General features: G+C 43.3%; 1 protein-coding gene and 1 long non-coding RNA gene across 9 annotated transcripts in view; one reads left to right on the forward strand and one right to left on the reverse strand.

The window, feature by feature from the left end:
• The window catches only part of LOC128324184 (uncharacterized), a 30,660-nt gene extending 10,714 nt beyond the window's left edge, over positions 1-19,946 (reverse strand). The window contains exon 1 of one of the 4 annotated variants that reach the window (XR_008306711.1): positions 19,832-19,946. This is a non-coding gene — a long non-coding RNA (uncharacterized LOC128324184). Of the gene's footprint in view, positions 1-993; positions 1,182-1,600; positions 1,773-19,831 lie in introns of those variants that run through there. The other 3 variants (XR_008306712.1, XR_008306709.1, XR_008306710.1) reach the window with 3 other exon arrangements.
• The window catches only part of KIF14 (kinesin family member 14), a 79,174-nt gene that overhangs the window by 18,757 nt on the left and 36,613 nt on the right, over positions 1-23,804 (forward strand). The window contains exons 1-12 of one of the 5 annotated variants that reach the window (XM_053248400.1): positions 1,702-1,880; positions 2,011-2,193; positions 2,919-4,052; positions 4,843-5,094; positions 6,228-6,318; positions 6,665-6,763; positions 8,405-8,457; positions 10,460-10,490; positions 11,851-11,958; positions 13,202-13,318; positions 21,097-21,215; positions 22,677-22,849. In XM_053248400.1, coding sequence (XP_053104375.1) covers positions 2,935-4,052; positions 4,843-5,094; positions 6,228-6,318; positions 6,665-6,763; positions 8,405-8,457; positions 10,460-10,490; positions 11,851-11,958; positions 13,202-13,318; positions 21,097-21,215; positions 22,677-22,849 — 2,161 coding nt within the window. In that variant the 5' untranslated portion in view covers positions 1,702-1,880; positions 2,011-2,193; positions 2,919-2,934. Of the gene's footprint in view, positions 1-1,701; positions 1,918-2,010; positions 2,194-2,918; positions 4,053-4,842; positions 5,095-6,227; positions 6,319-6,664; positions 6,764-8,404; positions 8,458-10,459; positions 10,491-11,850; positions 11,959-13,201; positions 13,319-21,096; positions 21,216-22,676; positions 22,850-23,804 lie in introns of those variants that run through there. The other 4 variants (XM_053248403.1, XM_053248402.1, XM_053248401.1 and 1 more) reach the window with 4 other exon arrangements.

The raw sequence follows: 23,804 nt of genomic DNA on the forward strand, positions 1-23,804 counted from the left end.
TGCGAGCTCCTCTCCTTTTAGATTTGTGGGGCCCTGATCGGCCTGACTGACACAGGCCTTCTTATGGTGAGGACTCGCGCGGCTGGGAGGGCGGCCGGCGGCCGTCGTTTGGGCCGATTTGGCCCCTAATCAGGTCGCCCCCTGTGGCTACCTTGGCCCAAAATCGGGCCTTGTGTTGGGCGGTTGGGTGGGTGGTTGGCGGCGGCGGCTGCGGCAGTAGTTTGGGCCGATTTGGTCCCTAATCCAGTCGTGGCGGCGGGGGCGGCTGGTGTCCTGCCGCCCCAATTAATCTAGAGATTACAGTGAAAGAGCGAGAAAGCGGCGGGAGGGGTAAGTAAGCCCTCCCGCCGCTCTTAAAGGTACCCCCCACCCAGTGCCGGACCGCAGTTGGCGGATCCGTGCACACCCCTAGCTTTGGCTGATAAAGCAGCTAAGTCCATTTCTGGAGATAGTCCTGAAAACAGTGGTGCATATTCAGGGCACTTTCCAGGTTAGATCCTAAAACGGGATCAGGACTTATACCTGAAGTGTGCTTCCACACTTACTGTGTTGTGACACCACAGTCCAGACGCTGACTGCAGGGTGCCATTCATATGCTGGACGCCTTGCTTCGAATTTAATCACTGCAATTTAGTACTATGGCGTCATTTATCTAGCATAAAGAAAGGTGTCATTTTTCCAGGTTGTTAGTTTTCACGAGACTGCCCCCCATGCAGGTTTTACATTTTGACTGCGATTTGCCTAAACGAGGCATTTAGCTGCTTTTGAGCGGCTAGTCTGGAAAGCACCCTGGTAGCATTCAGGCTTAACTACTGCAATGCGCACTCTATGTAGGGCTGCCTTTGTACATAGTCTGGAAACTGCCAGTGGTGCAGAATGCAGCAGCCAGGCTGGTCTCTGGGGCTACACAGAGAAACTACATCCTTCCTATTTTACAAGAACTACACTGGCTGCCAATTCATTTCCAACAAAATTCAAAGGGTTGGTTATTACCTATAAAGCCCCGAATGGCTTGGACCTAGGATATTTAAGAGAGTGCCTTCTTTTACATGAAGATCATCGGTAGAGGATTGGTTGCTGTTACCATCGGCTCATTTGGTAGTGACCCCAAACTGGGCCCTGCTAGAGGAATGCCCAATCTGGCCCTGCTAGAGGAATGTCCAATCTGGGGCACTCCTGTTGTTGGGCCACAACTCCCATCATCCCCAGGTGCACTTCTGAGGTTGATGGGAACTGTAGTCCAACCGTAGCTGGAGAGCCATAGCTGGCCATCTCTGCCCTATATGTGTGGATGAAACTAACTTTTTATGCTACTGGAGTACTGTCAGGTCGAACTTGCACATTTAAGTTTTTATATTACTGATGAAATTAAGCGCTATATTAATAACTGTAACAAGAATAATTAGATTAAAAGTCCACGCAGGCCGCTGCCTCTATAGAGCTTTGATTCTTCCACACTGCTAGCACAAAGCGGAGAGGGCAGAGTTTGGGATATTCAGCAGACTTTTCTCATTTCCCTCCCTGGCTGTGACAACAGACCATTTTCTCTTTTAACAATTCCACCCGAGACGGAAGAGGGAAAGACAAGCTCTCTGGTTACCATTTGAACCCCGTCATATGACGGTGAATCCGCTTCATCTCCCAATCTCTATGTAGTTCTGCTCTCGTTTCTTTGTATTGGTTGCCCCGCACATGGCCGCGTTCGATGAGGAACCAGCGGTGTCGCTATAGTCTCGCGGCGTCTACGGTTGCACATCGGCTACTCTTCCCGCTCGGAACTGCGTGTGATGTCATTGACAGTTTCAGCCAATAGCTGGCGGCAGCGGCGCATTCGAACGAGGTGTTGCAGAAGGGACTGTCTGTTGGTGGGTTATCTGCAGGTAAATAAGTAAAAAGACGTGGAGTGGGTCGCTCTAAGTATGTGCTCCGAGTCCTCCCATGTTTTGGGGGATTTGACGGCTGGCCGTTTCTGGCTGGCTCTTTTTGATGTTCTCTCCGCTTTCCATTTAGGAAACGGGTTCTTCGGGATGCGTGGCGGCAGTTCAAGCCTCGCCCTATTCCCTTAAGTGGGGAGAAGAAGCTCGTATTTGGCTTTCTCCGCTTTTTCATCCGGCGGATTGTTTCTGCACGGAGGCTCCTACTTCCCCCACTCTTCCTTGAGGTGGTGCTTGTTCCTGAACAGAAGTCAGCTCCGTGAGTCGCTTTCAGGCTACTAAGTTGTTAGAAAATTGTGCTGTTACTCTTGGTTCAGGTTCAGCTTGACTCTCTGATAGGAGTTTGTGTGTGTGTATAAATGAAAGGCTTCAGTTTAAGGGAACAATTAGGAATGCACCTTGGGGGCAGAATGATATTAGTCCAACCATAAAAAGTTCTTCTTTAAAAAAGGGCATTAAATATGAACAACCTCTTGAGACTAATGGTACTTAATAATGGATATAATACATGACATTATACTTCATTTGTTATAGTAATGCTTCATTTAATATGTCAGATATTTTTACCCTTTTTCCCATTGAAAGCACGCTATAATTCATTGTGTGACCAAGTAAAATTATGTGTTAGAGATAAATATACAATTTAAGATATTTTTAGCTTTTATTTTAAACAAAGTTGTTTAAGAAATGCCCCTTAGTACAATGAAATTTAAAAAAAATCAAAATCTGACTGAAGAATATGATTAAAACTTCTTTAATTTGATTTTAATTTCTGTTTTATTCATCCTACCATGATCACTCTTTTGCTAACCATTCATCACTGGTTAGCAAAACAGGCCTGCTTTAAATTACATTGCTCAATAGTGGAAGAGCTGAATATATGTTGGTAAATAGCAATGGCTTTCTTTTTAAAAACAGACCCCATGGCAACACATTTTGTCGGTATTATAGAGAATATAAGATAGTTTGTTCTTGCAATTGCAGCTTGCTTGGAGCCCAAATGCCTATCTATACTGTACCAAATGGAAACCATACTGGTGCACTTGGTATTTCTTCACAAAAGCATCCTTCCCAAAATGTCTCTGCTAGAAGCAACAGGTTTGGACAGCAGCTTACGTCACAAGTATCTGAGAATGAGAGAAGCAATCCATTGTTACAGACTCTGTGTAAGTCAAAAGAAATAAATAGGACTTATGTGCTTTCTGCCTGTAACAAACTGGGTGATGCCTCAGCTACGTTTACAACTGAGCACAAGTTGATTCTCCAGAGAAGAACTGTGACAAGTAAAGAACAATCTGACACGAATACAACACGCGAGAGTGAAAACACACAAACAGAACGAAGATTGACGCTACAGCGCCGTATGAGGATTGGGTCAACTGAGAAGTGTCAAACAAATCACACTTATGAAGTTACAGCAGAAAATGCAGAGTCCATACCACAGAAACTCAGCAAAGCTTTTGATGGAAAGCAAGTTAACAGCAATGATCTTCCACTTGTTAAATCTGGCTTTCAGTCACTTAAAGGCCACACAAATGTAAAGATAGATCCTGATTTGAAAAAAGATGTGTGTTTTAATCACAGTAGGTCAGATGTTACTGGGAGCTACACACCTTTGAAACGCATGACAGTTGTTGCTGATTCACAGAGCCAAAATGAGGGTCCTAAATCTGCAGTCTTGACAGCAAAATCTGACAATAGAGCATCTGCATTAAAATTGACTGAAAATGTTAATGTTATTCAGGAAAATAAAATTGAAAGCATGCAAAACAGATCTATTAAAAATGGAATTTTGGAAAGACAGAAGACACCAATGAAAGGTCCAGAAGAAGGAATTAGATTTACACCTAAATATGGGCATGTTCAGTATTCCAAGAGTGCAACTGTCTCCACAGTAAAGAATAAGCTGCATTGTTTTCAAACACAGCTAAAGAAAACCAGTACTTCTCACTCTCTAAGTAGTAAAAATGGAAGGGTGCAGGAAAATGTCACATACCCCCATACTGCTTCAGTCAAAGAAGACACTCTAATTCAGAATACGTGCACCAAAGATGACCCTTTCAAAATAGAAAACAGTAAAGTGACTGTGGCGGTGAGGATACGTCCCTTTAGTTCCAGGTTGGTTACCACTGTTTCAGAATTAATATCTGAAATTATAGATGTTGTTATATGCTTGTGCTAAGGTATCCAATTGTCTTCTCGCCTGGCCCCCACACTGCTGCTGTTCTGTTACAAGCCATCCTCTAATTTTTAGGCACCAATTCAATACAGTGCTGGGGGAAAATGTACTACATAGTCCAGATGCTAGCATTACAGTTTAGGAAACCAGGAACCTAGAATGTGTTTCAGTCCTGGGTTCTATATTGGTAGTTATGTTCTTAGGCAAGATTATGCTTTAACAAAATAATACATCATATTTTCTTTGGCTGTATTAATGTAATCCTAGTCCCACAGATTTAAACTTTGCCTATGGCTGTATTAGCAGCAGAGTCTATATTGTCTGTTAATATTAATGCAGTTGATTTTACCTTGGTCTACTTTATATAATGTCTTTATAGCATCTCAGATTCAGTACAGCTAGTATGTCCCACTGACATACTGCGTTTTATATATTACATACCGCGTACTACATTTTCTGCACTTTATATATAATTGAAAAGTTATTAGAAGGGATTTAGCAAAGATCATTGTTGGGTAATGTTTGTTGCTCCCTATAATAGTGTGATACAATTTTTTCTTTTCTGTACTATTAACTTGGAATTCAACTATTGTCAAATGATCATCAAGTTTCAGTTCTCAGAGCATCAGCTAGGCAGTGTAGATTAAAATGATTACATTTAAAACAGTCATGATAATTTAACGTGTGTGTTCTTTTCTCTAAGTAACTTTATATTGTGTCTTCATTCAGAGACAAAAATGAAGAAACACTCCAGGTAGTTTCAATGATTGGGCAAGAGACTGTTGTGCATCATCCAGATACAAAACAAACGTACAGTTTTGTTTTTGACTTTTCATTCTGGTCTTTGGATAAGTGTCCTAATTTTGCAAGTCAGGAGATGGTATATCAGTCCTTGGCAATACCGCTCTTAGAAAGAGCCTTTGAAGGATACAATACTTGCCTTTTTGCATATGGACAGACTGGTTCTGGAAAGTCATATACGTAAGTTGTACTGGACATGTTGCATGTTTTATTATTGTTGGCATTGGCTGATATCCAGACTAATATTGTGCTACTTGAAAAATGTTCCACACACGTAACAGCTGAATTTTGCCAATGTTCCCTTTTTCTCTGCAGTCCAAAAGTGCCTCCCAAAAATATGTCCTAGAGTGCCACAATTCTTGGGGATGTATTCTTGGGAGGTACAGTGGGCTGCAGAGAGAAGGGGAGAATGGCAAAAATCACCTCTTCCCTCTTGGTCTGAATTCACAACATTGGTCTGAATTTCAGCTACTTAATATATATTGTCCATATTCACTTTAAAAAGGCTTTTGAAATTCTTTGAAATGTGAGACTGACTGGAATGAAGCCAAATGGCATAGTGAAAATTATAAGAAGATGTTACAATTAAGGCATCCCATGAGAGCTATGCTTTTCTGTTGTCTAGTGAGCTGATGAAGCATAGTGGCTAAGAGAATGAGCTCTGAATTGAGAATTCCTTGGTTCAGATCTTACCCATGTCATGTACTGATTAGGCAGCCTTAGGCAAGCTGCTGACTCTCTCCCTCAACTTCCCATCTGCAATATGGTGATGATAATACCGCTCTGCCTTGACAGGGTGGTTTTACAGAGCGTGAAGATAATGTGTGCAGGGTGCTTTTGAAAGTGCTGTTCAAATGCTAAGTATTCTTTTGCAGCCCCAATATTCTCTGTCAGCAACATAACATGGACTTAGATGACCAAAGGCCATGTAGCAGCTAAAGCTTACTGTGTGGCACGGATTGTCTGCAACTTGAAATGGTGCAGATAAATACACCAGTAACTGTTGGTAACCTTGGCTACATTTCCTTTGAGAAAGAATTTATTGTGGTCCTTGAACTTCTTGTTTCAGAAGTAATAACTTCTATTGTTTACATTGGACTAGAGAAAGTGGCTACATTTTCCTACTGGTCATAAGGATTTAATACATTTAATTAGGCTTTATGGTGTTCTACAGGAGAGTTCTGCTGGTACAGCTGAAATTGTTGTTTGAACTTGGTGTCTCCTGCATGTTAATGCTTGGTAATTGAAATAAGAATGTCTGCTTCTGCAGAATTAAAACTCGATTTTATAAATACATCTATTTGTAATTACAGCATGATGGGATTTGATGATGATGAACGAGGAATCATACCAAGATTTTGTGAAGATCTCTTTATTCGAATAGTGGAAACAAAACCACAGCAGGTATTTACTCTATCTGGGCTGGACTACCCGCCCCCCCCCCCCGACACAAGAAAAGTTCTCAAGGTTGATCAGAGTTGCTATAACTTATCCCCAGACTCCATCCTAGTACTCCAGGTTTTTGTTCATTTTTATGTTCACTTGGGGAAGTTCAAGTATTGAAGATTCTTGAAATAGCTTACATCAGTGCAAAACTGGCTTGAGTCTTGACAAAACAACCACACATTACTGTGCACAAAAAGTAATGTGAGCTGGCCATACTTTCATACCTCCTAATTCTCATAGCTCTTTCACTTTCTAAAAGTGTTCTACAGTACATGACCGTCTTCCAAATTTTTGTTTTCATTAGACTACTTATCATCTTGAGATGAGCTATTTTGAAGTTTACAATGAAAAAATTCATGATTTGCTTGTCTTCAAGGCTGAAAATGGACAGAAGAAACAACCTGTAAGTTACTAATGTTCTGTGCATAAAGTATTCTCAGTGTAGAGAACAATGATTTGGTATGTGATTGGTTTCAGTATCATAAAGAATGAAATCTTGTTTTTTATAGAAAAAAGAAAGATATGAAGCTGTCCTATACCGAGTTAGACCATTGGTCCATCTAGTTCAGTATTGTCTGCACAGACTGGCAGTGGCTTCTTCAGGGAGGAGTCTCTCTCAGCCCTATCTTGGAGATGCCAGGGAGGAAACTTGGAACCTTCTGCATGCAGGTGTTCTTCCCAGAGCCACCCCACCCCCTAAGGGGAATATTTAACAGTGCTCACAGATGTAGTCTCCCATTCAAATGCAAACCAGGGAGGACCCTGCTTAGCAAAGGGGTCAATTCACGTTTGCTACTACAAGACCAGCTTTCCTCTCCTCAGTTTTTGCTTAGTGGTGACAATTTAGACTGTTACAATCATAGAGAGATACTGTGTATTAAAGGACCATGTGTGAGCTTCAGCAATGATGTGTAGAAGATAAGAACAGCCCTGCTAGATCAGGCTCAAGGCCCATCTAGTCCAGCATCCTGTTTCACACAGTGGCCCACCAGATGCTGCTGGAAGCCTACAGGCAGGAGTTGAGGGCATGTCCTCTCTCCTGCTGTTACTCCCCTGCAACTGCTACTCGGGGGCATCCTGCCTTTGAGACTGGAAGTGGCCTTTAGCCCTCAGACTAGACCTCTCCTCCATGAAGTTATCCAAACCCCTCTTTAAGCCATCCATGTTGCTGGCTGTCACCACATCTTGTGGCAGAGAATTCCATAAGTTGATTATGCGTTGTGTGAAAAAGTACCTCCGTTTGCTGGCCTTAAATTTCTTGGCAATCAATTTCATGGGATGACCCCTGGTTCTAGTGTTATGTGAGAGGGAGAAGAATTTCTCTTTACCCACTTTCTCCACACTATGCATGATTTTATAAATCCCTATCATGTCTCCCTGCAGTTGTCTTTCCCCCCTAAACTAAATAGCACCAGGTGTTGTAGCCTTGCCTCATAAGAAAGGTCCTCCAGGCCCATGATCATCTTGGTTGCCCTCTTCTGCACTTTTCCAGTTAAGCATAACACTTGAGATGGTCAACTTCTGCATTCTCAAAGGTCTATTCACACCATGGCATTATTGTTCTGTACAACCTAACCCCTTGGAAATGATGAAGTCAGTGTGCTTCCTACTAGTAAAGGCCTCACAGTTTTGAAGTGCATGTGCTTTAGTATCAGCGATTCCATGAGAGAGATCCATGCACTCCTCCCAATTGTCCAGGGACTGTCATAGATAGGAGAATTGAGTGTAGCTGGGAGAAAGTCTAAAGGGCTCCTACCTAATTGGTCTTTTATTTCTTCTATTTTGTCCTGATACATTGTGGTGTTTGGTTGCTTTTGTTGCCTTTTTTTTTAACCACTTAAAGGTCTGCATATGACTTTTCCCGGTGTGTTTCTTGCAACAACAAGAAAACCTAGCTGCCTTTTATTGCTTACAAATAAAATGTATAAAAAATGGATCACTATGTTTTGAGAATTTTCAAAATGTATATTGAGGTGTTTAGATATATAATAATTGTCAAACCAGTTCAGATGTCTAATCAGTGCTCTCTTTTCTAATTTAACAGCTTCGTGTCAGAGAACATCCTGTTTTTGGACCCTATGTGGAAGACCTGACAGTGTAAGACTTTGCATTTTGAATTTTACACAAATGTGATAGATATGAATGTGTACTGTGACTTCTAAATTATAAACATAACCACAAGCCTACAGCCAAGGAAGCTGCTGATTAGTTCATACTAGTATATGAAATACAACTCTCACTCTGATCGAAACTACCGAGCACGTTGTCCTCCACTGTTTGTTGTATTGAGACATTCGCGCCTCCCTCATCCTTTCATTTCTATGCAAGTATCCGGAACCTTTGACCCAATTCTACAGCTCCTTGCTGCTTTCTGACTTTAAGCCTGCCATCACATATAGCATTGCCGGGTTCTGTGTGGCAGCGACCAGCATTCATCGGCAGATGGTAGACAGAGAATCCTATCGGCCTTAATTTGACCCTCGGTGACTCAGGACGGGCTCTACACTTGCTCACTCAGTACTCTCAATAGAAAGACTTACACTCTTCCATTTTTCTTACTGCCTCTTATAGTCTGGCTGTTATCCAGTTTTATTATTTAGGCTTTTATGTTTTTTAATCTTTTTACAGCCATTTTTATGCCCCCTATCCTTTTTTATGCCTTTTATGCATTTTTATTACTTTATTATTTTGAGTATTATGTGCCTTAAGTATCCTACCATAATCAAGCTGTGTACTTTTTATCTACTCTCACTTTTAATATGTAATCACCCCATATTCTTTATGCTGGTAATAAAGATTGATTATTGATTATTGACCTCCATTATTGACACCCAACCAAACTTCAATTTTTCTTTGCTTTTCAACAGCATTCTCTTTCATAATCTCTCTGACTCCATGCTCTGGCTGAGCACTCTGCCTCTTGTCTCCTTGCCCCATCACTTTCCTATTTTGGGGTTGTCTTATCACTCAGTTCTCCAGTCCTCAGTCACCATTCATGCTCTCTTGTTACTGTGCTGGGTATTAATTCCAACCAAGCATATAATTTCCCCTTTTCTCATAGGAGTTGGACGGTGAACATTCTGTTCCTGCTCAGTCTCCTTGCAGTTGAAATGATCATGAACACTTTTGCGAAGTTCAGCAACCATGGTTTAGATTATTGTGAACTAGTATGTGTAAGCCCGTTGTAATAACGGGCTCTAGTGGGGGGGGGGGTTTCCCGCTGCCGCCTCACCCACCTTGGGCGCACTCCTTGGGCCGCCACCTTTGGCCGAGGCGGCGGCTCTGCCGCCATCTCGTCCGCACTCTCCGCCTGCGGTTTCTCATGGCGGCGGCCGCCGCCATCAGGGCCAGTCGCCCCGCCGCGGCCACCACCTCCTTGGCCCGCACTCCTTTGGCCGAGGCCGCGGCTCCGCCGCCGCCTCGGCCGCACTCTCCGCCCGCCGCTTCTGCTCCTCCCGGTCTCCCGTGGCGGCGAGGACTCCACCTCTGGCCGAGGACTCCACCGGCGGCCGTGTCCAACATGGCCGCCCGTCTCTGGGCAGCCGTATCTTTTTCGCCCGATCTGGGCATGCGCTCCGCTCCGCGCATGCCCAGAACGGGCGAAAAAGACACGGGCAGCACGTCCGCACGTCCAAGGCTTTTATGGTAGAGGATGAGCTGCAGTGAGACTTGAGCTTGCACATTCTTTCCCTTCCATCACTTCTGTGTGAGTGGATGAAATCTTCCATTTCTGGGTTAGATCAAACTACAGTTTGTTGCTGTGTCCAAACTCATGGGGGGAGGGTGCAAGCCAAGGTTTAGATATTTGTTTGAAGCTGACTTTTGTCATATTGCATCAGCTTAACTAACTGGTTTTGAAAGCCTTGCCACCAAATGGAGAATAAAACAATTGAGCGGGTGTGAATTTCTGTCCTTTCTGGTGTAGGGATTTGGCCCATTATACTGCTAGAACTATGTGTTGATTGATCCTTAAATTATCCACTAGCTTCACTGGAACTGTGAGTAGGTTAAAGTTATGCTGAACACTGTAGGATTTGGGCCAGTGTTTAGGGGGTGTTTTTCTAATTAGATAACATTTATTATGTTTTCCTTCTTCTAGAAATGTTGTCCATTCTTATGCAGATATCCAGGTAATAGTTTCTGTTGAGTATTATGAATCTTTAAAAACACCCCCCGCAATACCAGTTTTAAATAGATTGCATATTGTAAACTAATGGAATGAGTTCTTCTAACACCTTATCTGCTTTTGTACAAGTAAATATTAAAATAGTTAAACTTGCAGTTCTGTGAAGTAGGTTTTTTGCACTGATGGCAAGTTACTAGCAGAATCAATATTTTTGGTCTTACTGCTTCAGACTGCCATTGAGAAACAGCAAAGGCTTTGTTTTTATTATTTGACAGTTGCCTCTCTTAAAAACATGCTAGAAATGGCATACAAGAAATTGAAATAGAACTCCAATTCCCTAAGAAAATGAATGCCGCCCGTAAAAGTGGTTAAAACCAGCATGTGCATTGCAACTTGGAATGAAAGGAGTGTCCTTGGTGAAATACTGTGTGCTTTCCTTTGGGTGAATATTTAGGGTTCAATCCAGTCCTGCATACCTAGAACTGTGGCTGACATCCTGACTGATACGCTTGTGGAAGCACCTTGCAATAACCTAAAGCTGTTGCTCTCGCTCTGTGCATTAAGTCTGGAGTTTCCAGGCTTGTGTTGTGCTACCGCTTGCACAACAACTGTGCAACATGTGCACAACTAAACCTGTTTTAAAGGGACTTTTTGTGTGTGGCTTAGGAGCGCTATAGCATAACTTTGCTTGTTAAGCAAGTGCTTTGTTAGGATGCGTCAGCCAGTGTTTGGAGTTGGTCCATAGAAGGCAGTACAGCCCTTAGTTCACTGGCTGGGTTGGTGCCAGGCACACAGCAGCATGGGTCAGACTGTACACTTTGAAGCGAGGTCTTCTGCACCTCTCCTGAGAGCATTTAGCTCCTTGCCCTTCCTCAGTATCCACTTCCTAGGACACTGCTGGAAAAAGGCAACGTCAAGTCACACACATGGCCCTGTAGAAAGCTGAGCTGCTTGGATGTTCCAGGAGAGATGCAGAAGGGCTCGCCTTGAAGTTGCAAGCTGGCAGCATTGCTGTGAACCTGGTAGGGGAGGGAAAGGCTACACTAGCTTCTATGGGGCGGCTCTCTATGGGGCATGCTGGTGGGGAGCCAGGAGGATTGTATTGCACCATTAGTGGACAGGGACAAGCAATGGATTCATTTGCTAATTTTCAAATGATACGTTCATTTTTTAAAATACTGGTGTGTTTTATTATGTTAAAATGTTTTTTTCAACCTTAAAGTCGATTGAAAATCTAGACAAATAATAGCTATGATTTACCTTAGCTTAAATTGAGTTAGTGAAGTTTTCTTGCATGTGAAGGCTTCCTTATGCTCATGATAGTTTCAAAACGCTTTAAAGTCTCCTCTTGTTTACATTATCAGAGTTGGCTCCAGCTAGGAAATAAACACAGAGCTACAGCAGCCACAGGCATGAATGACAAGAGTTCTCGATCTCATTCTGTTTTCACCTTGGTGATGACACAAACAAAGGTAATATATGGCTGTCTCACTGCGTTTTCAAAAACTGGCTAAACAGCACAGCAGCAATTGAGCAGAAATTTAAGTTATTTGTGTACACTACAGCTAGGGAATAATGTGCATTCAAATCATTGGTATCTTGTCTGAGTGTTAATAGAAATGTCTTCATGAGAAAATATTTTAGGAGCAATTGTTATAAAAATCAGTAAGAATTATGCAGAACTGTAGTGTTTAAAAATGTATTGGGTACCTCCAATCTTCATCTTTACAGGACAGAGTGTTTATATGCCAGCAATACTATTCATTGCTCAGGTTTGATTCTAAAAGTAGACAAGTACATCTCCATTCTACTCAGTTTTTTATCTGTTAGATACCGGGTCCTAAATTGGTAATTACTGCCAGTAAGCATTATGTGGATACTGTGGAAAATAGTGCAAAACAGAAGTGTAATTTTTGTGAAATTACAACCTATTGGTAGAGATGTTCGTGGATCCATTGCAGTCTTCTCAAATGAGTAGTACCTTCCTACTTGGTGGCTGATATTACATCAATCTATGTAATGGGGACGGGGTAGGTCTTTACTTCATTTAGTTTACCTCCTAGTAGAAAGTCAGAATAGTTTCCTCCAGATATACAAGCCAGAATGAGAGTTACACATAAATACTTTTCTCATGATGTCAAGGAATATCTTCTGCAACAGAAAGCAGTTTACAAGCATTTGGCTTTGCCTTCTTGGGTAGGAGCATGACTATAAGGAAAAGGAGGATTTAGCTCAAAGGGTGTCAAATTTGCCTTGTGGAGCCAAACTTCCTCTGCTCCTGTAAGGAGTCTTTTGTCTGAAATGACTGCCCTTTGCTGTGGAAAGCAGTGGAAAATAGGCTCCTTGTTCACAAATGTCTTGAAAGCCAGAGATACATGTTTCTTGTCAGTGGTATCAACATTGGTATAAACAAACCTCATGTTTCATCTTCTAAAATGAAGTAATTCGTGTACAAAAGATGGACAGAATGATAGGCTCTTAACAAATTTTCTTCCTGTAATTTTACTTTCTAATGTTAGCATGTGCTTTCTGTGGATGCTCTTGTTATCCTGTCTTTTGAAGTTCTATATTTTAAAGGAAGAAATTGCCCCATTTTGTTGTTGTTAAAGGATATAGAAGTATACATGATAACTTTTGGCTTTGATTTTGAGCATAATTCATATACTGCAAGTTACTAGGCAGAGATGTCTAACAGTATGTTTTTCTCTGTTTCAGGCAGATATTGTGGAAGAAGAGGAACGTGAACATAGAATTGTCAGTCGTGTTAACCTAATAGACCTGGCAGGCAGTGAACGCTGCTCTGCAGCTCGAACCAGTGGAGAGAGACTGAAGGTAAAATGTGTATCTGTGTAGGATGTTATACTTGCAGAAACTTAAACACCAGGCAGCTCTGTAATGGAATGAGCTACCCTGTCGCCCTCTATGCAAAGCAAACCTTGCCATAGCATAACTTGTGGTATCGTACGGTCTAATTTACAAGACATATTCCCATTTGTAGAAATATTTATGAATATATGAAGCAGTCATACTGAGTCAGTCTGTTGGTTCATCTAGCTCAGTATTGTTTAATCTATCTGGCAACAGCTCCCCAGGTCTTGGGCAGAAGTCTTCTCTAGCCCTGCCACCTGAAATTCTTTTAAATGGAGATGTCAGGGATTGAACCTAGGACCTACTGCTTGCAAAGCATGTGCTCCGCTAATGAGGTATGGACCCTGTTTTAAAACTGACTATATATAGAAGCAGGTGCATATCCTCTGCAGTGGTAATCTGCCACATCTTTTGATACAGTCTTGTCTTTGTGCACTCTGTTGATATCCTTTCTATTAAAACCATGGGCCAACTCAGATATTGCAAAGTGTTTTCTGCACAGAACAGTCTATGACCCTGCAACACACACTTTCAGGGAAAGAGCTATATAAGGGGTGTATAAAATTGTGTACAATTTTATACGTAAAATTAATTAAATCTATTATATTAATTATCCTGGGTGTGCCTTGGAATGTGCGTCCCAGCACCCAGCTGATTGGCTGGGTGGCAGATGCGCCTGATTGGCTGAGGCGCACCCAGGAGGATTGGTCGCTGCGGCAGCGGCAGGCCTGGCCGCAGAGGCCAGAGGCAGCGGCGGGCCCAGCCACGGAGGCAAGGTCCAGGAGCGGGGGGGGGGAGTAGGGGGGCAGAAGTGGCAGTGGGGAGGAGAGGCGGCTGGGCCTGGAAGTGGAGACTGGGGCAGAAGGTGGGGGGGGAAGAGGTAACTGCTGGCCCCAAAGAGCGCACAGATGCTCTGAGCGGGGTCGGCTAGTTTTATACATAATATGTAAAATTATCTATTAAGAGGTATCTATAATTACGCATGGAGCAGAGAAAGTAGACAGAGAAATGTTACTTCCTCTCTCACAACTCTAGAACTGGGGGTCATTGTCTGAAACTGAAGGCTGGGAAATTTAGGACCGACAAAAGGAAGTACTTTTTCACACAGCGCTTAATAAATCTGTGGAATTCTTTGCCGCGGCATGTGGTGATGGCCACCAGCTTGGGTGACTTTAAAAGGGGCTTAGACAAATTCATGGAGAACAGGTCTATCGGTGGCTACTAGTCTGGTGGCTATAGGCCATCCCCAGTCTCTGAGGCAAGATGCCTCTAAATACCGGTTGCAAGGGAGCAACACCAAGAGCAAGGCCATGCCCTCACCTTGCCTGTGGGCTCCCCAGAGGCATATGGTAGGCCACTGTGTGAAACCGCATGCTGGAATAGATAGGCCTTGGGTCTGATCCAGCAGGGCTATTCTTATGTTCTGATGAGGCACCCTTTTTAAAGTGGTGATTCTCTTGATTTAGCAGGGGAAAAGCAACTGGCTCTATTGAACTCCAGCACAACATCCTTCCAGTGGTTGTTGCTGATGTCAGCCTTAGACTGCGTCTGCTTTTTAGACTGTGAACCCTTTGGGGACAGGGATCCAACTTATATATTTATTATTTATTTATCTATGTCAACCACTCTGGGAACCTTTGTTGAAATGCAGTATATAAATATTAGGGATGTGTTTGAAACGTGATTCGGTGTCTGAATTGCAGCACAATCCCTTTTTTTAAACCAGAGTTTACACAGCCCCTATAATATGGAGGAGAGCAGGTCCGTACCTGCCTTAACTCGCAGCCCCTTCCGTAATTGTGGCACTCCCCACCATTGCGCACTGGTGGGGCATCTCCCACCTGTCCCTGCATGACGCTGGCATGCACATGATCTCAGCGCATGCATGGCTGCCATTTGTGCGTTCAGCCCCATCTCAGAGAGGTCGCTATACATACCTACTGAATTTTGCTGGTCAGTGACTGAATAAACTTATCTCATACTTAATGAATTATTTTGAACCTCAGGAAAGGAAAGATCAGCTTTCCTGACCTATCTTCAATGTAATCCAAATAAATCCAATGTAATCCAAATGTTGGTAGAAACATCTTCAAATGTTTTTAGTATTTCTATGGGATATGCAGGGGAATCTGCATATCCCATACTATGACTGGTAGATATAGGTAACAAATTAAAAACTATGGTGTTTACAGTAATTACATTAATGGGATACTTTATGTTGAGGAAAACTTAACATGAGAGCAGCTTTGGACCACTTCAGACATCTTGTGAAACCATAGTTAAATACTGGTTTCCCATAATATCTCTGATCTTCGGGGTGTCTGCTCTCCTCCACTTGTGTCCCAAAGTCAGAAGAATTTACTCCAGTTGTGGTTACAAAACAAATCAAGATTTGTCATGGCATCCAAGCCAACCATTCTTGATTAATTCAAACCAAAGTGTTGGAAATTAAGTTTTAGGTTCATATCAGTTTATTTCAAGTACTTCAGTTAGAATAAACCAAGATTGGTCAGTATGGACGTCACAACCATTTCTTTCTTTTAAGGTGTCATAAGAACATAAGAACAGCCCTGCTGGATCGGGCCCAAGGCCCATCTAGTCCAGCATCCTGTTTCACACAGTGGCCCACCAGATGCCGCTGGAAGCCACAGGCAGGAGTTGAGGGCGTGCCCTCTCTCCTGCCATTACTCCCCTGCAACTCTGAGGCACCCTGCCCTTGAGGCTGGAGGTGGCCCTCAGCCCTCTGACTAGTAGCCATTGATAGACCTCTCCTCCATGAAGTCATCCAAACCCCTCTTAAAGCCATCCAGGTCGTTGGCCGTCACCACATCCTGTGGCAGAGAGTTCCACAAGTGGATCACATGTTGTGTGAAAAAATACTTCCGTTTGTTGGTCCTAGACCTCCTGGCAATCAATTTCATGGAGTGACCCCTGGATCTGGATAGTGATCCGTTGCATTCATAAATATGGGTTCTGCGCCCACATTGAATTGATACTTTCAACGAGCTGTCAACCAGAACCCCAAGATCCCTCTCCTGGTCCGTCACCGACAGCTCAGATCCCATCAGCATATACTTGAAGTTGGGGTTTTTTGTCCCAATGTGCATCACTTTACACTTGCTAACATTGAACCGCATTTGCCATTTTGTCGCCCACTCCCCCAGTTTGGAGAGATCCTTTTGTAGCTGCTCACAATCCTTTTTGGATTTCACTACCCGGAAGAGTTTGGTATCATCTGCAAATTTGGCCACATCGCTGCTTATCCCTGCTTCTAGATCATTTATGAATAAATTAAAAAGCACCGGTCCCAGTACAGATCCCTGGGGGACCCTACTTCTTACTTCCCTCCATTGTGAAAACTCTCCATTTATACCTACCCTCTGTTTTCTGTCTTTCAACCAGTTAGCAATCCACACATGTACTTGTCCCTTTATCCCATGACAGCTAAGTTTCCTCAGGAGTCTTTGATGAGGAACTTTGTCGAAAGCTTTTTCGAAGTCCAGGTAGACTATGTCAACTGGATCACCTTTATCCACATACTTGTTGACACTCTCAAAGAAGTCCAAAAGGTTGGTGAGGCAAGATTTAGCTTTGCGGAAGCCATGCTGGCTCACTCCCAGCAGGGCCTGTTCTTCTAGGTGCTTTACAATTTTATCCTTGAGGATGCTTTCCATCAATTTGCCTGGAACAGACGTTAGGCTAACCGGCCTGTAATTTCTCGGATTGCCCCTGGATCCCTTTTTGAAAATTGGTGTTACATTTGCTACTCTCCAGTCCTCTGGTACAGAGCCCGATTTCAGGGTTAAGTTAAATATTTTAGCAAGGAGGTCGGCAATTTCACATTTGAGTGTTTTGAGGACTCTTGGATGGATGCCATCCGGCCCTGGTGATTTGTTAGCTTTCAGTTTTTCCAGACAGTTTAGAACATCATCCCTTGTCACTTCTATCAGACTCGGCTCTCTAGCCTCCATCCCTAAAAAGCCTGGTTCAGGAACAGGTATATGCTCAGTATCCTCTGCCGTGAAGACAGACGCAAAGAACTCATTCAGTTTCTCTGCAACCTCCATATCCTCCTTAATAATTCGTTTCACTCCCTCATTGTCTAATGGCCCAACCGCCTCCCTGGCAGGTTTCCTGCTTCTGATGTACTTAAAGAAGTTTTTGTTATTCCCCTTGATACTTTTGGCTAAATGTTCCTCAAACTCTCTTTTTGCCTCCCTTATTGTCACCTTGCATTTCTTTTGCCAGAGTTTGTGCTCCTTTCTGTTCTCTTCGTTTGGACAGGCCTTCCAATTTTGGAAGGAAGTCTTCTTCCTTTTTATGGCTTCCTTGACGGTACCCATTAGCCATGCTGGCATCCTCCTGGACTTAGTGGTACCTTTCCTCCTTTTGGGTATACAATCTAACTGGGCTTCTAGTATTGTGGTTTTGAGTAAACACCATGCACTCTAGAGTGAAGTGACTTTCCTGATTTTCCCCCTCAGCTTTCTTTTCACCATACTCCTCATTTTGGAGAAGTTTCCTCTTCTGAAATTTAAAATGTCTGTGTTTGACATCCTTGGTGATTCTCTCCCCGCATGTATGCTGAATTTGATGGCACTGTGGTCACTGTTCCCTAAAGGGTCGATGACACTGATATCACGCACCAGGTCCTGGGTGTCACTCAGAATTAGATCCAAGGTCGCCTTCTCTCTGGTCGGTTCCATGACCAACTGTTCTAAGGCACAGTCATTTAGCGTATCTAGAAATTTGACCTCTTTGTCCTGACTTGAATGTGAATTTACCCAGTCTATGTGTGGGTAGTTGAAATCACCCATAATTACAGCCCTGCCTCTCCTTGATGCCTCCCTGATTTCCTCCTGCATCTCCCAGTCACTGTTGGCATTTTGATCCGGAGGGCGATAGCATGTCCCCAGTAGCACGATTCCTTTCCAGCCTTGTATAGTCACCCACAGGGTTTCTGTGGAGGACTCCAGTCCACTTAGGTTTTCTAGCTTGTTAGATTCTATCCCTTCTCTAACATACAGTGCTACCCCTCCTCCAAGGCGCCCCTCCCTATCCTTCCTATAGAGTTTATACCCAGGGATAACAGTGTCCCACCGGTTCTCACTGTTCCACCATGTTTCTGTTATGCCCACTATGTCTATTTCTGTGTTAGCAACCAAGCACTCCAGCTCACCCATCTTGGCTCGGAGGCTTCTGCCATTGGCATACAAGCACCTATACAATGAATCTTTTCCCTGATGTATGCTATTCTTTTGACTCTTTGACCTGCTGGCACAGCCTCCCGTCTGCTCTTTATGCAGTTCTGCTCCGTCCCCATCTGTTTTATTTGAATTCTTTTCAGCCTCACACTTTAAAGGATGGCTTTTGCCAAACGGGATACTGCCCAGCTCCCATCGGCTGTTCCCCAGGTGTCATTTTAAAAGCTGCTCTGCAACCTTTTTGATTTTAAGCGCCAGCAGTCTGGTTCCATCTTGGTTCAAGTGCAGCCCGTCCCTTTTGTACAGGCCTTGCTTGCCCCAAAATGTGTCCCAGTGCCTAACAACTCTAAACCCCTCCTCCCAGCACCAACGTCTCATCCACGCATTGAAACCCCTCAGCTCTGCCTGTCTCACTGTACTTGCGTGTGGAACAGGTAGCATTTCTGAGAATGCTACCTTGGGGGTCCTGGATTTCAAAATGCTACCTATCAGCCTACATTTGGCTTCCAGGACCTCCCGACTGCATTTCCCCACATTGTTGGTGCCGACGTGCACCACGACAGCTGTCTCCTCTCCAGCACTGCCTAGGAGCCTGTCTAGACGCTGCATAATGTCCGCAACCTTCGCACCAGGCAGGCAAGTCAGCGTGCGGTCAACACGCGGGTCACAAACCCATCTCTCTATCCCTCTAATGATCGAATCACCAACTACAAGGAGGCCCCCACCCCCCAGAGGAGTAGCCCCTGTGTGAGAGGATATGGGCTCATCATCCACGGAAGGGGTCCCTTCTAAAGGAGCATTTCCCTCTTCCTCAGACCGATGTCCTCCTCGCCCAAGACCTTCATTCTCCCTGACAGCAGAGGAGCTACCAGCCCTGGAGTGGGATGCCTCTATCACATCCCTGAAGGTCTCATCCACATGCCTCTCTGTCTCCCTGAGCTTCTCCAGATCCGCCACCTTGGTCTCGAGGGAACGGATTTGTTCCCTGAGAGCCAGGAGCTCCTTGCACCGAGCACACACCCATGACTTCTGCCCATGGGGCAAATAGTCATACATGTGGCACTCTGTGCAATACACTGGGAAGTGCCCCTTCCCCTGCTGACCTTCTATCTTCATACTGTTTTAGTTGTCTCTTTACAGTATTTAGGGAGCTTATTGTCCATTTATTAGGTAGTTTATTAGGATAGGTCTCAGCTGTAATGGTCAGCTATTTAACTGTCCAAACAGCCTTTCCCAAGAATATGAAGGATACGAGGGAGAGATATGTACTTACGTTCTCTTCTCCACCAGGCTCCTTGTGAGCCTTGTGATCGCGGGGGCTTGTTCCAGGCTCCCCCGCACACTTCCCGCTAAACTCCTGCAAAACTCCTATGTCCTGTTTGCTATCCCTGTTCGCTATGCTCTGTTCGCTATGTTCTCGGGCCTACACCTCATATGTAGAGTAGGCTTCCAACTGTCACACTGGATGTGAGTCAAAGGAAGGAATGTGGGGCCCCTCCCAGCCCTAGCTGACTCCACCCCCACTACTAAGTAAACACTGCCTTTAGGTAACCCTAAGAACTCCTGGCCCTGTGATATCTTAACCCTAACAAGTAACACACACAGAGATAGAGAGACTAAGACCTACCCCTTAGAGAGAAACAGCCCCTGCAAAACTCCCCTCTTAGTTTGTTTGAAGTGGAAAAGGCTTGATGTTTAGAAGGGTTTTCTCAGCTTCTCAGCTGTGTCTGCTCTTCCCTGGACTCTGTCACTGGACTCTAGGGATGTGCATGGAACCGGTCCATGGAACTGGAATGCCCTCCCAGGAGGGGACAGTGAACATCACTTTAAGGGACAAGGAAGGCACTGCCACCCTGTCAGTCCCCACTCCTCCACTTTTCCCCTGCCGCACCCTCCAAAAAAAGCAGGTGTGCTGAGCTGCAGCATTCCTGCTTGCAGCCCTGGTCAGCGCTGCTATGCGTGCATGTCAGCCATGAGCATGGTGACGCTGATCGGGGCTGTAAACAAGTGTGCCTGCTTTTTGGAGGGCGCCGGTGGGGGAAAAGTGGTGGGATGGGGGCTGATAGGGAGGCAGCGCCTTCCCTGTCCCTTAATGTTGGTGGACCGAACCAGTTCGACGCTCCAGAACTCCAGACTGGTTATGTGCACATCCCTACCGGACTCCTTGTTTTTACTGCAGCTGACTAACACTGCTACTGTTTTGGAAGTTGCTATTGGGAGAAGTGACCAAGAATTAATGGAGATGTGGGACATCCCCTCCATTCCTTTGTTGAATAAGGAACAACAGTTGATGTGCCTTGGCTTGGTGCAACTCTGTAATCTGGTTAGACATTCTTAAAGTGTATACCACAGAAGAGCAGGGCTATGTTAAGCAATATGTGCAAGAATTATAATATGATTGATATTCCAGTGCTCTTGAACAATAGAATTGCACTTTACAGAATGAGTTCTGATGAAAATATCTCTCCATGGTGTCTGTAGAAAATCTAGGTGGTGATGATAATGGCTGTTTTTTCTCTTTTCTTTTTCTTTGTATAGGAAGGTGTGAGTATTAACAAATCCCTGTTAACTTTGGGGAAAGTTATTTCTGCACTGTCTGAGCAATCTCAGAGCAGGAGAAAGGTGTTTATTCCATACCGTGAATCTGTCCTTACATGGTATGTACATTTCTTGTCTGCCTTAAGGCAATCATTTTTGTAGTGCTTAGGTTTTTGTAGTGATGCTTTCTTCTCCAGCTGATTCCTAGATGTTTTGAATTATTACCAATCTAGGCAGATAATCATGGAAATACTACTTATGGTAGTAAATATTAGAATTATATTTTTTGATCCAGTTCTTACTCAGTTTAGTCAAACCACTATTATCCCTCCAGGCACACTGAGTTTGACTTGCTCTTTTTCTTTCTTGTCCAGTGGAACAAATTCAAAAACTCAATTATTAACAATGGGCACAATCCTGCTAAACTTAAGCCCTTTTAAGACTGTTGATTTCCAAGGGAGAGTTAAGTGCTTAAGTCAACTGAATGAGATTTAAAAGGGTTTGATTTGTTGTGCCCCATGTTTTAAGGAAGAAAAAACTTAAAGGAATGTAAGCTCATGTTCATGAATCTGTTCCTGTGAGTGTCACAAATCAGACAAAATAAAATTTTCATATTTAAAAATGGTTCTATTTAGACCATAGTGGGAAATTTCTTCAGCACTAAGAGCCTAAGTTGTATATATTCTGTGCTTTAATTTTTTAAAGGACCTTGACTGAATTCACATAATTTCAGTTTGTAGACATATTTTAATTCATTTGGTTATCCTTACCTTTGGAAAGAAAACATGGATAATATCTTTAAATATTTGATAGATGAACTTTGAAATGAATGCTGCTTTCTTCACTGCCAGCCCTCAGTAGTGTCAAGCACAACCTAAGCTAGTCATTTTTCAACCTTCCCATTTTTCAACCTTCCCACTGCAGAAGTCATTTTTCAACCTTCCCACTGCAGAAGAAGAAATATTCCCACTGGGATATTTCTCCCTTCAGTACTGGGAAGGGTGAGGTGTGGCTTGCTTGCTCAGAAATGACTCATAAGCTGTGTTGAACTTTATGCTTTTTTCTGAACAAGCTTGACAAGTGACACAACCCAAGCTGAATGAAATGCACTTTAGTTGCAGACCATTTCTGAGCTGCATGGCCTTTCCACTAATGGACGGAAGAGGTCCCAAGGGCTTCTATGATGATGCAGAGGCAGAGTGTCTGTCCATTCCAGCACGGAGGGGCATGTTGATGAACTGGGATAAAAGCCTAAAAGTGGTGCTGGCTTGCTCTTCTAGGAGCTGAGGACTACACAGACATTTCTGGAGCATCATAGAGTCTTCTGGTTCATCCTCTTAGTGCCGAAAGGATTCTTTAGTCTTTGTGACATAATGATTAGGGAGTTGACTAACCAGTGAGGAGCTTGGCAGTGGGGAGGGAAGAAATGGAACTCCATGGTGAAGAAATCTAATCCACAGAAAGGACTGATTTCTGTAAGAATTTTTAAGACACTTACTTCGTAAAAACTTGAGAAAATAAATTTAGTCTTAAATTTTTCAGATTGGGGAAAAAGTTAGTGTGTCTTTATTTTCTTCTAGGCTGCTAAAGGAAAGCCTTGGTGGAAATTCAAAAACTGCTATGATTGCCACAATAAGTCCTTCTGCCAGAAATGTAGAGGAAACACTTAGTACTCTTCGATATGCTAAGCAAGCTTGTTTCATAATCAACATTGCCAAAGTAAATGAGGACACAAACATTAAATTAATTCAAGGTAAGCACAATATTATTTTAGTCACTAAGAGCCATTTCACACATCATGCTGAGACAATTCCAGATTTTCCAGAGTGTACACTCAACATAGACCATTCATTAAAAGGGCTGTACAAACTTGTGAACAAAACCCAGGTTGTTGAAACATAGAAAAAATGCAAGAATCTTTTTTTTTAAAAAAAATTTTGGTATGATAATGTGATAAAATTGTCCCAGTGATTGCCTGCATTAATGGCTCTTCATCAAGGGAAAATAATCTATTATATTTGTTAGTAGTCTATAGGACAAAACATTCTAGACAGTTCAAAGATGGCTTGCGGCCAGTCACAACTGTATGTATGCCAGAGTTCACAAGTACACTGGTTTGCATTCAAGTTTAAACATCATAGATGTACACTTAAACCTGTCATTTGTGAAATAACTCAAAGAGATTTGAGTTTCACTTTCACAAATAACTCTAGGATCGGGATCCGTTACCAGCCATAAGAATGGGTTCTGTGCCTGTGCAGGAAACCTCCAGGTGGAATGCTATAGCTCCCCTCGGCACCCGTGCTCCACCCCATGTGCTCAGTGTGGCTGTTATATAAAGGCGGCTGGGTGCCATTTTCCTCAGTTCCTTTACTTGTCTTATTTAGAACCATTAAACTGTAAATGTTATAGCCCCAGTCAAATGTACAGATATGCACTCTTAAGCTCTATTGTCGCCCAGTCGAGCTTAAGCGCACAAAATATGGTGCTGGATTGTGGTCTGTATCATTATATTCTATACTCATGTGGTCTGACCTATACATTTTTACTTGGAAATAAGTCCCACGGAACAAAGTGGGACTTGCTTCCAAGTAGTAAATATGCATAGGACTGTGTGGTTGGCATGCTTAGGTTTGCAGCCTTACTATAAGTCTCTGGGCTGATCTAAAATAAAAATGACTTTCTCTCTTTTGTTCCTACTATGACCT

The sequence above is a fragment of the Hemicordylus capensis genome, chromosome 4 (assembly GCF_027244095.1).
Source record: "Hemicordylus capensis ecotype Gifberg chromosome 4, rHemCap1.1.pri, whole genome shotgun sequence".
In the NCBI taxonomy this organism is placed as follows: Eukaryota; Metazoa; Chordata; class Lepidosauria; order Squamata; family Cordylidae; genus Hemicordylus; species Hemicordylus capensis.